The sequence below is a fragment of the Urocampus carinirostris genome, chromosome 5, assembly GCF_059441175.1.
Source record: "Urocampus carinirostris isolate Australia breed hairy pipefish chromosome 5, RoL_Ucar_1.0, whole genome shotgun sequence".
In the NCBI taxonomy this organism is placed as follows: Eukaryota; Metazoa; Chordata; class Actinopteri; order Syngnathiformes; family Syngnathidae; genus Urocampus; species Urocampus carinirostris.
This window is the reverse complement of record NC_142353.1, coordinates 24313838-24328776: the sequence shown is the minus strand read 5'-3', so window position 1 is coordinate 24328776 and position 14939 is coordinate 24313838. Positions and strand designations below refer to the sequence as shown.

The window sequence follows — 14939 nt, the reverse complement described above, 5'->3', positions numbered from 1 at the left end:
GGGATGTTGTAAAATATGCACTCATTGCTGTAAGTTAGATTTTGTATTATGTGCACTAAGAACGCTGACATTTTTATAGTTTAATATCTTGTGCATCCCTTCAATATGGTTGGTGTAAAGTGTAAAGAAGAGGCGAGCTGTTTTATTTCAAATGAAAGTGGAACATGGAAGCTTGATGCGGTTGAGAAAATGGTTGGATCGCTTTTTTCCCGGCACTTTTTACCACGGAGGAGGGAGCCGCCTAACTCTTGAAGCCCATCTTTCAAAAGCAAACTTGACTTTGTTTATCTTTTTAGAGCATATTATTTTATGAAATGTTTATTTTTAGTACGATAAAATACAGGTTAATTAAACAAGGGCAGTGTCTGTATAAGTCTTTGACGACATATACCTTTTCTTGAATTTTGTGTTTTGCCCTTTTCGGTGTCTCCTTACTCATACCACATGGTCCAAACAATGGTCTATCTGGTTTTGACAACACTGACATATTTTTTTTGTCCTGTAGTATCTCAGCTGGAATTATTGAAACCTCAGCCCCGATGTCTATTTTGAACCTGAACTGTGACATCGGCAAGCCAAGGATCTGAACATGCGTCCACAGAACCTAGAAATTTGGATGTGTCGTTACCTCCTGCTGTTTCTACCTCCATGTGTAAATGAAAGCATTTCAGTGCGGTTTATGAACACGCTTTACTTGTCTTTATGAACATAAGCATCCCACTGTTATTTGTGAGAGCATTTCAATTGCAAGTATGAGACCCTAGATGAATTATGGCCCAAACGGCACACCATACTCTTTTGCCTCCTCCTTGATGGCTTCCGATTCATTCACTGATAATTCAAAGTGTAAATTGCAGCACGTCAAGCGAAAATGACATCTGGCGGATAATTGAATCATCACCGTTGAGCAGGTTTGAGATGAGTCCTCTTTAAGGAAGAGATCAAAGAGAGAGAGATCAGCAGGAACGTCGAAGGGAATGAAGCACATGTGCCTTAATCCCATCAAGAACTGCGCGTTGATGCAACGCTTGCGGAAGTCACAAAAAAACACACACACGATTAAACGCATGTGTTAATTCACATCATAAACCGTTTTTGTAATAACTCCTAACAGCCATCTTCAGAGCTATTTGTGTGACTGTAGAATGCTTCCGATTATGATGTTCAAATGACAGTGTTGGGACTAAGTTGTTGCAAAGGAACGCGCTCCTGGAACAGAAATGTTGTAGGTCATGAGTACTGGCTGAGGGTTGGAAACTGTTTTCAAAAATCCTTGTACTGTTGCCACTCATGGTGCGTTTGTTATTCCGGTACTTATTAAATGCAGATCATGAATCGCAGTGTCCTCTCATTGCTGAATACACAATCGAGTCGTCTCATATGACCCTCAATCTGCTAGCAACAATATTTTTTGAAGATTGGGCATGTTTACACTTACATACAATGTAAAATTGAATGGAGCAATGGCGGCGCAATTTTACTACAGATTACAAAGTCTGTAAATTTCTCCTTGTCGAGAAATTCTCCCTACAGTAAACCAAATTTACAACTATAAAATCAAATATTGAAATCAGGGGGTCTGCTTGTATGTGCATATTTGGTTGTGTGTTACCAGTAGCGAATGGGGAGGGAGGCAGGGCTTTAACATGAACAACAAACCGTCAAGAGACAAATAGGGCAAACGCGAGCGCAGAATTTGTGGTATAAGTGCTGAATTCTGGTCTTTTTATTTATAAATTTTTTTTAGCAATATACTATGCCTGGAGAGAAAAACTAAACATCTTGGACAGTACCTAGATATTTTCGACTGGTTTAAAGCCCAAAGACAAAATGGATATGGAGTGTGTCGGCCACATGATGGTTTGCAAGCTTTCAAGATTACCCAAGCCAAGAAATAAAAATGCTTCACTTTTTCCAGTTTATGTACACAGTTTCTTCTATTTATTTTATTATGTGCCTAGTTTAAAGTAGTTTAGGGGGGGTGGCCTACAAGCGAGTTTACAGTATATGGTAATTTGTAACTAAATAGCTACCTTCACCGTACTACACTACTCTTTGGTGTTATTACGGTTTTTTAGTAACGTGCGAAACACATTTGAAGCTAAGACACTGACAGCAACTTGGATGTTTATTAAAAGGCGAGCAAAGAATGAAGGATAGTCAAGTTCTGACTCATCGTGATTTCCCCCAGAGTTACACTAACGATGTTTCAAATTAGAATACTAATTGTTTACCTAAATTTTCACCTCCGATGTCTTTTAAAGATATGAACTGAATTTGGAACTTTTTAACTTGCGGGCGCCAGCTTTGGCTTTTGTCCTTATTTCAGCCTTTATGAAGCTTTTTTCTGACGCACATGCACATACGTGCATTTTGAAAGACTCGAGACTGATGGAAAATAAAACACTGGGATGTTGACTGGGATGCGAAAAATGACATCTTATGAGCGCTTTGTCTCGAAATAAATGCAACAGTGAGACTAGATTGGCCAACCAAATGTGCATTGATCTGGTAAATTAGCAAATAGCTACCTGAAGAAACCTTGGTTAATTGTGGATAGGCCCAGGCAACAAGCAAGATTAAAACTGACAAGGCCTGTAGAAATAGTGATGAGAATTCCAGCTCTTTATAGAGAATCCCGTTTTTCTCCTCGACTCAAATAGAGATAGACAGTTGGAGAGAGAGAGAGAGAGAGAGAGAGAGAGAGAGAGAGAGAGAGAGAGAGAGAGAGAGAGAGAGAGAGAGAGAGAGAGAGAGAGAGAGAGAGAGAGAGAGAGAGAGAGAGAGAGAGAGGGAAAGATGGGGAGAATTATAGAAGTACAGAAGAATAGAGGCAGGAAGGAAGAAGCAGAAGGAAAAAATAAAAGGAAGGAAATTGGGATGCGAGAGAGAGAGAAAGAAAGACAAATAACAAAAGTAGAGTGGAATGGGGTTAGTAAGGAAAAGAAAAGGAAGGGAGAGGAAGAGAAATAAATAAAGAAAGAAAGAAAGAAAGAAAGTGAAAGAAAGAAAGAAAGCAAGAAAGAAAGAAAGAGAAAGAAGGGAAAGAAAGAACACAAATACTCCTCAACTGCTGTGTCATGCATTGTTTTTTTTTTCTTTTCAAAATGTTCAAGGTAACTCAGACAAAGAAAATTACATAAATGGTGAAAACAACAAAACAGATTTCATTTTTCAGCAAATATGACAGTCAGTGACAGTATAAACTCCAAATATTGCTCTTCAAAATCAGCAAGTACACTCGATACAATAACCTGACGAAGACAATGTTTTAAAAGTATTATTTTTGTTCCGTTTTGGGGCAAAAGTTGCAAAAGTGCCACCAGTAAATTATTACCGACACTCCTGCACCCTTCAAAATACCAGTTATTTTTTTTCAACTGATTAGTATGACTATTGCACAGTGTTATCACCAATATACCTGTCGACTCATGGACTGATACAACTTAGTGGTTCGTTGTTACTTGACGAGTTTATTCTGTTTTTATTTTGGAGACCCGCAAAGGAGATTACAAAGGATTCCACTTTTTCACTATCGGCCAATTATGTCAGTTCTTTGGTTTTCCACACCCTTGAGGGCGGATCTGCTTTTCTAACCTAGGAGATTTTCCGTAATAAAAAGAAAAGGGCTCGGGTAAGGGCTTTTAGAACCGGTTGAAGTTTCTTTTCAGAGGTTTGGGTTCCCCCTTTCTTGTTGGATGTCCAAAATCCAATTATGTCTTCTTTCCTTAGTGCCACCATTCTGTACTAACCCAAAGCACACCACAGGAAATGGTTTCATCTACAATCTAATGGTTGAAGGATCCAACCAACCAAGCAATCACTGTTATACCTGGATAGTGACGATTACATCGAAAAAAATCTGAACTAGTCCATCGTTACAAATGTACAATTTGAAAAAAGATTGCTAGGTATATAGGTCTTGAAGTAGTTGGAAAAAAAATAAAAAACTTTTTTACTTATGAATGCCCCCCTCTGGCTTGTGACATCATTGCAGCCTCTGTCAGTACGTCCATGATGCGCATGCAAATATGTGCATGTATTTAAAGCAACAGAGGTAATGACATTGGCAGAGGTAAGACAATTTGAATAAACTGCAATTTGTTAGTCAATTGTGATTTCATTGTAACTGAGTTGTCTTTCTCTATGCAGTGTAGTACGCTACACTACCAAATAGGAAGGAAAAAATGAAAAGACGTGGGGATGAGCATGACGTCACACTCCCCGTTTCCTATTTCCTCCCACTTAATATGGTCTAAACTGAACAGCTTTTGCTAAAGGTAAGATAAGAGCAGATAGGTGTGGTGGAAAATAAGCATAAGGGCTCTTTGAACTCAGTTGGCCATTGTTAACACATAATAGAAAAAAAAAATAATTTTCAATTTTTTAAAGGTTTTTCCAAAACTTTTAGGCGTTAGTGTATACTGAAGAGTAGAGTACTTGAATCGGTACAAATTTGAAGACCATAATTGGCACTGGACATCCTTACCCTTTTCTAAAGTCAGGTGTCCTATTAGTCTGATTTGAACAAATAAAACATATCCTGAAAATAGTAAAATAGGTTTTGACATTGCAAACAAATGTATATTCAAATCGTGGGGGATTTCATTCCATGTAGCAAACGTTCTCCAGGCTGTTCTTGCTGGCCTCCGGTAGCTGGTTGCGATCAAGCAGACGGTAACGAAACGACACCCGGTTGATGTAGTTACCGCTAGACACCAGCCTCACCACAGAGTTATCACAGCCGATCTTCATCTGGGCTGGACAAGCAGAGGACAACAATTGGAAATTTTTACAAATCTTGGTTATTATGATAAGCTGCTTGTTAACCAATTAACCATCCATTATCTGCACCGCTTGTCCTCAATAGGGTCGCGGGGGTGCTGGAGCCTATCCTAGCTATCTTCGGGCAGTGGGCAGGGGACACCCTGAACTGGTTGCCAGTCAGTCGCAGGGCACACAGAGAAGGACAACTCACTCGCTCATTCGCACCTAGGGACAATTTGGACCGGCCAATTAACCTGACATGCATGGTTTTGGAATGTGGGGGGAAACCGGAGTGCCCAGAGGAAACCCACGCAAGCACGGGGAGAACATAAAAACTCCACACAGCAAGAATCTATCCCATGACCTCAGAACTGTGTCGCAGACGAGCTAACCACTGCGCTGCAGTGCTGCCCCTCTTGTTAACCGTGACTTTAAAAAACTGGCAGGTGAAAACCAGCAACCTTGAGAGTTTCTTGTGGGCATTTTGGGACAATTTGTCGAATATTCTAAGGCAGGGGCGTCAAACTCTTTTTCGCTCAGGGGCCACATGAAAGAAACGTTCACAGGGCCAGACAAGGAAAATAATAGCATACAAAGTGTGTCTTAGCTTTAGAGCTGGGGATCACAGTTAAAATATGAGTATGATTCAGGGGCATAAGATTCAGTTATAAAACCATTCTTGAGGTCATTTTACCTAAATATTTTTTGCTTCATAGGATTCATCTCTTGTAGTGTTTAGCAACCTCGAATGTATTAAAGAAAAAAAAAGAAGAAGAAGCACGAAGTGAATTCCTTTCCACCGCAGTTTATTTAACAAACTGGAAAGTGAAAAAAATAGCATGGAAACAGTAATTTAAGTTCAATTTATTTAATTCATTTGAAAGTCTTTTATATTTACTATACAAAGGAGCTAAACCTTCTTTAAACCTCTGCGACGACATCCAGGTGTTGTTTTTCAATTTAGTATTTTATAATCAAGGTGCTAATTGATCATTTCCAATAATTATGGATAAAACGCGTAGTTTAGAAGCAAATGTAGTTAAGAGAGACATCCATGCACCACACACGAGTGCAATTGTATTTCCTTTAAAAGCGCGTCTGTCACTTCTATTTTAAATTAAATAACATGGTGAAGGTTCTTTTCTTAAATGTTCTCTGCTCAATAAACGGTTGTCAGACAATAAAGCTGACTGGTGGTTTGATTTGGGAGTGGAGATTAGATTTGGCGACATCCAGTGGACATATTTAAAACTGCAGTTTATTGTTTGATGTGATGCGGCTCATTTTTCTTCTGCGCTTCTCTTAGCATTTCATCACAGGCAAGATGGAATCCGTTGGTGGGCCTGATCCGATACGTGGCCCGTATGTTAGACCCCCCTGGTTCTAAGTACTCTCTAACCAACAGAAAATTATTCTGTCAAAGAAAATATGCAAAAAAAATGAAACTAAATGTGATAATGTAATTCTTCCAGCACCCAAAAAAAGCCTAATTTTGCATAAACAGTTTGAGATAATATCATAATGAAGGGGATGATGGAATTACCAAGCCCACGGAGAGGAAAACAAAGATCGGCGAGAGGAAACATGCGAGATGTATCCACCCCGTTTCCACCCAGCAGCTCCACGTGGTCTTCGGATCCCCAGCATCCGGACGACAGCCTCGCCTTCGTAAAAACAAACAACAATATTTGCAAGACTTAATTTTTTTATGTTTGAATAGGTTTGCAAAGATATGGTGTGAGTTAGCTGAGCGATCACTTTGGCTTAAGAAAGACAATGAAACAATGTGGTTTCAAAGCATTGAAACTGGAGGATCTTGTTAGACCCATCTAGCTTGACACTGCCATGTTATATACATTCTTATGGATATGAACTTTCTAATGGTAAGGTTGGGCTGATCAATCCAAATATTGCTCTTCAAAATCAGACAATAAGGAAGTACTTGGATTGGATGAATACTACTGGCCTCGATAGATGCATTGGTCCTCCACCATTGAACCTACCCTGAAAGGGTTCTTAACACTCATGACAAAGCGACAGGTGTGTTTGTGTTGTCGTGCACTTCCATGACATGGACAGAAGCATTTGAAGTATCTTCGAATTTCAATGACCAATCTATCCTCCATTTTGTTTCTTTTTCCACTGTTTTTTACAGCCCGACGGTTGGGAATACCCTGCCATAGACAGTATCTGCATGCACAGAACAATTGAGCAAATATCAGACCTTAGGCCTGATTTGGTTGCTTTTTGCCTGCCCCATGCTGAGCTGTGTGACTTGGATCTCCACCGGGTGAATGATAGAGAAGCTGCAGTTCCGGTGCTGATGCGACATCACCATGGTGAAGCTGCCTTCAGGGCTCTGAGACATGATGTTACAGGCTGCAACACAAACACACTAATGAAGTGTTTTTCAGTTGACTATTACCTGGATTTGTTTTTACCCTCATCTGTGACCAAGTTGGGCAACAACATTATTTACTCTCACAACATTTTAGATTTACCAGTATAAAGTAAATTAAAATGGCTTTCAGCGTGGTATTGCCCCAGATCCAACCCAGCCTTGTTTTACCACTTGTGTTTTTCACTTTTGTGCTGGAAATTGGTCTTTTATGGTCTTTACAGACTCTCCCCTGCTTACGACCATTCAACTTACGAAAAACGGTTGATACATTTTTTTCGGGATAACAAAAATATCCGGACATTGATATAAATTAGATTTTGTATCGTGTGCACCTTTTCTGAGTACAGGACATTACTGTAGTGCTTCTTTGCACTGCTACTGGCGTGTGGCACTGTGAACGCTCACCTAGCATCCACTCCGAAGAAGAAATCCGCTTGCTCTTTCTAGCCCGTGTCTGAACATTCTATACTGTATCTCCAATGCACTAAGAACTTTTACATTTTTATTGCTTAATATCTCGTGCATCCATTCAATATAGTTGGTGTAAAGCGTAAAGAGGCGAGCCATTTCTTTTGAAATGAAGTGGAATAAGAAAGCTTAATGCGGTTGAGAAAAGATTAGATCGCTTTTTTTTTCAGCCACTTTCTACCACAGAGGAGGTAGTCGCCTAACTTTTAAAGACCCTCTTCCAAAAGTAAGTTTACTTTAACTTTAGTCATCTTTATAGAGCATATTAATTTATAAAACGTTTATTTTTTCAGTATAAAACAATACAGGTTACTTATGTAAACCTTAAACATACTGTACATTCCATATCAATTATAGCACTGAAGCAACTTATGAAAGTCGGCTCTATAATTTCACGTGGGAAAGAACAGTAACGACCCAGAAATTCCAGTGTTTTGTGCTTGGACTCATTATCAATAGAAAAGTGTTTTTTCTTTGCAATCATGAATATGTTAATTAGTGTGTCTTAATCAAGTGTGGTAAAAGACCATAAATAATGCATGATATCAGGGGGGATACCGTTGACTTATTTTGCTCTGTCTCTCACTCTCTCTATCTCTGTCTCTGTGTCCTTCTCTGTCTCTCTCATTTAATATATAAACTGCATTTTTTTTAAAATAAATCTCATAATTGTTAAAAGTGTTTGGACCGATCAAAATATCCATATTATTGATACTGACCACTTGGCTCGGTATTATTACTGTTGTTGTGGGATACATACTGTCTTACCATTTTAACTATCACAATAAAAATGTTGTTAGTGGATTGTGAGATTGTACATACATTATAACCTTTAACATAGATCCAATTGTGGTTACACTTTACTTGCAAATTGACTTAATTTTTAAAACTGTGCAACGGAAGGTGTAGTTGTCATGATGCCTGTTATATTCTTATTTTATGAAAATGCTGCTTTTTTCTGACTTTTATTATGCAACATGTTAATTTTTATTGTAATTACTTAATTTAAAAAAACATTTCTGGTGCCTAAAACTTTGTGTTGTTTTACCCTGTATTTTCTTCGATCAGATCGATACCTAAATTCCTCGTATGGCCAGCCACTAGTCATTGTACAAGGACTTTTTTTTGTCTCGTTTCTTTCCCTGACACACAATGATTCACACAGAATCGGCTAGTACTAAGCTCCTCCTCTGCCTGCTGGCACTGACACACAACTAAGCATGAAATGTAAGACAGGCTCCTCACACATCTTAGCTCTCACTTAACCTTTTGTGTTCAGGGTTTTCTGTGTGTACTCACGGAACGGGTTGCGAAGCTTCTTCACCACAAGTGTAAAGCTGCTGCTCGGACTTTGGATGTAGAAGAAGACCATGGCGACGTTCTGGGACGAGCGCGTGGTTTGACTTGGTGAGGTGGATGAGCAGATGTCCGTGTAGCGCTGGTGCGACGGCAGCTGGTGGTCCTGGTTACTGGGGAACTTTTCCCCCTTTATGACCCAACCATCAAATATCTAAAAAAAAAAGACATTCTGTGTAAGGTCTTTCTTCTCATTGCAATGAAATAAGTGAACGGTTCTAACACTGAAATGCAGAGGTGAGCAAACATTTTGATTCACGAGCAGAACAGGTTTTGGAGGAGGAAAACAAATTATTGATTTAACGTTTTTGTATCCACCAATAGAATCTGCAATCCAATACTTTGTCAGTGTGTGAGGAAAAAAATGATGTAGCTGTATCCAATATTTCTAATATTGTCGGTGCAATTTCAAAAAGACGTATCTCATCTTGGGACTTTTTTGTAAACATTCCCTTCATGGAAAACATGAAAAACGGCCCCAAAATTGAGCTATATCAGCAGAGACATAAACTCCAGAGAATGGTGACCATGTAAGTGATAGCCAACATCGATGAGCCAACAGAGGGGTGTGTGGGGATTGTTGTGGTCTCAAAGCCCAACGGAACAATAAAAATTGGCGTGGATCTGACATGAAAAATCTGTCATAAAAAGACTCATACTTCTCAGAGTCGACTGTGTTTACATAACTTGACGCCACAGTTGGCTTTTGACAGATGCCCCTGCACTCAGAATCAGTGCCCCCTGAGAACGTTCATCTCACCATTCTGTCGGTACTGATTTTACAGATTGCAAATCGGGATTTTGTGTGCACGAGAATACTTCCACAAGAGGATATTGTACAGGTTCCCTGGACTGGAGGAACCATATGTGATACAGAGGTCATTCTAATCTTTGGTACAACTCATTGACAATATGACCACAGCCTGAGATAGGTATGGAGTGTCTTTAACAAGACAGACTGCCCCTTAATGAGGACAAATGCAATTTGCTGTGAACCATGTCAAGTTCCTAGGTCATATCGTCAGTGCCTGGGGCCTGAAACCAGATACAAGTAAAATAAAGGCATCACCAACATGCCCACACAAACATCACAGGGGTTAGACGATATCTGGGAATGGGTAAAGCTAATGAGAGAGTTTCTTAAGCCTGGCAGCAAGTGGGCAGCATGTAGTAGCAGGCATTTGGGGAGCTGTGACAGGAGCTGAGCTCACTCACTGCTCTGGGTCATCACAGTCGATAAAAGTTGCATCGAACGCCTCCTTATTTGGACTTCGAGGACTACTTATTCACAAGCAACTGCCTTGTCGCCTTCATACCCTGCTGCATGACAGAAGCAAAGAGCAGATACGCACAAATAGAGAAGGTTGAACTGGCACTAACACGGCCGTTTGGCATTTCTTAACTAAAAGGTATTAACTTTCTTATACTATTTTCCCTTAGGAGCATAGTGCATCTGATCACCATACAAGTACAGACTTTTCTCATACAGACAGATGAGAGCAGAGCCATTGATGACTTGTCCCTTTAGAATATTGATGTTTAGACTTAAATTGCTTTGCTTTACCTACAATATTGAACACTTGACAGGCCAGAAGATTGCTGACGAGTTGTTGATGTACTTACCTGCTTCAGAAAAGAAGCTGCATATTATACAGACAGCGCCTGTAACAGACTGAAGAAGTTGTGCAAACTGGATTACCTGGCCAAAGAAGGCCCTTCTAACACAGCTTTTGCTATACTGGCAGTATCGACAGGACCTGCTACTTGCAAATTGACTCCTGATGACAGGATGCCAACTTGTCATCCCTGTATTTTTGCAACTGTTGAACAAAGTTCATGAAGGGCATTTCAAAGTGAGCTTGTCAGCACTCACCAAAGCACAACAGTCCATATGGTGACTGAGTCTGTCAAAGCACATAAAGCTGAAAAGAGGACACAATGCTATATGAGCCAAGGTGGCGCATAACTTCCCTGAACCGCTGATGACGACACAGTTGCCAGCTAAGCTATGGGAACGCATCTACAAGCTTTCGGAGGGAAAGATCGCGATATGTGCCAAGGGGATGAATAACTTCCCCAGAACCCCTGATGAAGTCACTGTTGCCGACCAAGTTATTGTACCGTGTGGGAGCGGATCTACAATCTTTCAGAGAGAAAGATCAGCAAATAAAGATGAAGCAAGCATCCTGTTTTAACAAAAAAAAAACACACACACACAGCAGAGACAGGAGCTCCAACCAGGATAGAGAGTTTGAGTTAACACCAAGGACCTATATTACTGAGATGACCCTCATGAAGTCTTTAGAAAAAACAATCCTACATCAGGGTCAGTCCAGTGACTCGTACTGCTACTAAACCAGGGTAAATGATTAAAATTACAATGAGAATTGACTTCTAATAACTTGTCTCATGTAGAAAGCAGTTGCTAAAAATTAGTAACTTTATAAAAGTGGGAAATGTGTGAATATTGAACCAATACGTGTAACTAATCTTCCTGTGTGGGTAGCTGACCAACGTTAATGCCCATTTCCAGAATGCTTACATGCTTTAGATGTGACGAGCTTGGGTATGTTGTTAAGGCAGCATAAAAGGCTACGCATGGTTTGCAAATCTTTGTCACACAGACACCGTATGGAACATTTTAACATGCTTGGACGAGTGGGTCAACCTTAATGAAGTCGCCGGCGTCGCAGTCGATGCTGACGTCATGCAACTCCAGCCCGATGACCTCGCTCGGCTCGCTGATGATGAAGGTGGCGCAGGCTCGCTGCTGTGCCGAGGACGCCACAAAGGTGAATTGGCCCTCGATGGCCAACATGTCCAAACATCCTGACCATGGGGATATCAAGTGAAAAAAGAAAAACATGCTTCTCTTTTATATTCCAAAAGAATTTGAATCTTGGGCAAAATATTAGGAACAGCTATCAGAAATAAGAGACAGACAATTGGTGAGAAGCAGCAAGGTACATGTATTATACTGTCCAGCAAATTTTGTCTTAATACCATTCGTCCCCTGATCCTTCAGAGTAAGGGACACAAACCCCAATTTCATGAAGTCAGGTCAGGCACACCCTAGCCAGAAAGCTATCAGTTCACGTTATGATGCGACGATTGAGAATTCAGTGTTTGTAAAAAAATGTTTACAGTTAATTTAAAACAATCTTTTATTTTACCTTGTTTATGTACTTCTGTGCATTTATATATTTACTTAAGCATTTGAGTTTAAATTTGGTTTTTGTGCATTTTGTTGTTAAAGTAAGTTTGAAACAAAAATAATTTTGGTTACCTTGTTACAGGTACATCTTTGCATTTACAGTATAGTTTTTTAAGTCAGGGGTGTCCAAACTTTTCAGAGGGCAGGCCAGATTTGGTAAGCTGAAAATTTGTGAGGGCCAACTGTTCAGCCTGGCATTCTTCGAACAGCGCTTGGCAATCACCGTTGCGACTCTGTAGCTCATCTTTGTAGCATTTTCGTTTGACTCACAGCATCTTAAGAAAAAGCATTTCTGTGCCGTGAGCACAGCTTCCAATTGCTTCACAGCGTTTGTTTCCAGTTAGCTGTTTGTAGTCTCATCATTCTTTGAACAGCCAGAGTCTCTTGGCAAATTACCCATTTTTTTTTCCGGAAAAAAAATTCCACTTATCCTGGAAGCGGCGGCCCTCAGAATCAACTTTCCTTTTTTTATTTTATGGTTGCCATCTTAGATCTTGGGTGGGCTAAACTTCTCACAGAAACCCAAGGTCAAGGTGGCCAAATGTGACTACTGCCATCTGGTGAAATTGTGATTTATTTTATTTTATTTTTTGGTACAAATCTATTTTCATACTCGGGTCAGAGGCCGCCGACCAGTAAAAATGTGATCACGGGCTGTTACTGGCCTCCGGGATGGATTTTGGACATACCTGGTTAAAGTAATTCTTTGAGTTTGATTGGTTTATTTTGTTACTTTTAGATGGTCTAGATATCTTTCAGTGTCCTACCTTGTACTGTATCACTTTGAATATTTAGTATAAATCAACCTCAGACTTCTTTTGTAGTTGGATTTTTGATCATGTCAGATTATAAACATAGATAAAACATGACTGGCAGCCCATTGATGTTCCATGTGACCAGTAGGAAGAGTATCTCAATTTTCCAAATATTAATTTGAAAGATTTGTTCCTGCTAATTTGCTAATCTGTTGTCTCTTTCCGTGGCCTTGTTCACTGTTGACCACAATTTAACTACAACAGAAACATCTCACATCTATTATTTTAAGTGTATTCGTTACGAGAGTACAACATGGAATGGGTTACAGTATGTATGCAAGTGATCAAGTAATAAGTTACCCCCAAATCTAATTTTGCTAGGGGTGGTCCTAGAGGTAACCGAATCACTTTTTAAATAAAGTAACTTATAACTGCAACTAATAACTGTTTTTCAGTAACAAAGTTGCGATTTTGGCAAATACACTTACTAAGTGGTCGCCTGAAAATGAATCCTTCCGAGTCTTTCTTCTGCTCCGAACTGAGAAGTGAATATAATCCTTGTGAAGCGTCGCCTTCCTGAAAGTAAAAGTTTGAGATTTGGGAATCAAGCATGCAAAGAGCGATGCAGATCTCACCTGGATGTGGCGGCTGAGCATCATGCGGGATGAGAATAAAAGGAAAAATAAAATAAATGGTGCCCGCACGTATGAAGACATGCCGACGATGCGCGTGGGTCTCTCTACGCCACTAAATCTCGGAGAGAATGAGAACTGCTGTGGGGCACTTCCGCAGCTTTTATAGAACAGCCGCACAAGCCCAGTCAGGCATTCAGCGAGACGAGACGGTGAGGGGGGAAATCACTCCTTTATCCAATAGTATACGTCAAAAAGTGCTTTTGAGTACTCCAAATGACTTATTTTATCCCTATTTCATCTCAAAATAGTCCCTTTGAGTCTCCTAGTTTGAAGTTTTCCTTGTGCTTTTTAGCACTCAATTTAGGTTGCGTTAAACCATCCAATGACATCTAGTGGTCAAATAAACAGTGTCTCTTTAAAGCAGGGATGTGTGTGTGGGGCGGTGGGGGTCTTTTAGACTCGTAGACCACTTAAGGTTAAAGGATTTGGCCAGGGACCCTATCATTTGCATTTATGAATAAATATACATGTAGACATCTACATGGGCAGCACGGCAGCGCAGTGGTTAGCGCTTGTGCGGCACAGTTCATGTCATGGGAACCTGTCGTGGGTTCAAATCCAGCTCCAGACTTTCTGTGCGGAGTTTGTATGTTCTCCCCGTGCTTGCGTGGGTTTCCTCCGGGCACTCCGGTTTCCTCCCACATTCCAAAGACATGCATTTCAGGTGAATTGGCCGGTCCAAATTGTCCCTAGGTGTGAATGAGCGAATGAGTTGTCTGTCCCTGTGTGCCCTGCGATTGGCTGGCAACCAGTTCAGGATGTCCCCTGCCCACTGCCCGATGAATGCTGGGATGGGCTCCAGCCCCCCGCGACCCTACTGAGGATAAGCGGTACGGCTAATGAGATGAGATGAGATGAGATGAGACATCTACATGATATGTTCTTAAATAGATTTGTTTCAGCAGGTTTTGATACGTTCAGGATTATAGCAAAATACAGTGGTAACTCTACTTACAAATGTCTCAACATACAAACGTTTAAGCTTACAAAGTACCCGAATGAGAAAGTATTGCCTGTACTTGCAAAGGCATTTCAGGATGCAAAGTCAAAAATACAGTACAGTACGCGCTACCTGGCAACCTGTGCGTATGCGTGAATCCCAGCAGCTTCTTCGTGTCCCCTTCCAGCTCTGTAAACCGTCTACTGTATGGTGCCACTACGAAGAGCTATCATTTACAATGAACCCCATAAAAGACATGCAGAAAAGTCAACAAGTTGAAAATAAGAGGGAGAGACTTTTTCAAAACAAAGTGACAATAGAAAGGTAAGACAACACACATTGC

At 40.4% G+C, this 14939-nt stretch overlaps 1 protein-coding gene across 1 annotated transcript; it reads right to left on the bottom strand.

Moving 5' to 3' along the window:
* Positions 1-3000: 3000 nt before the first annotated feature.
* LOC148365835 (corticotropin-releasing hormone-binding protein-like) lies at positions 3001-13713 on the bottom strand. Its single transcript, XM_088335107.1, has 7 exons — positions 13597-13713; positions 13450-13537; positions 11661-11821; positions 8936-9146; positions 6992-7146; positions 6311-6431; positions 3001-4760 (listed from the first exon to the last, which is right to left on the bottom strand). Exons 1-7 carry the CDS (start codon positions 13675-13677, stop codon positions 4606-4608), a joined length of 972 nt encoding a protein of 323 aa, XP_088191233.1. The 5' UTR covers positions 13678-13713; the 3' UTR covers positions 3001-4605.
* Between the last annotated feature and the right edge of the window lie 1226 nt (positions 13714-14939).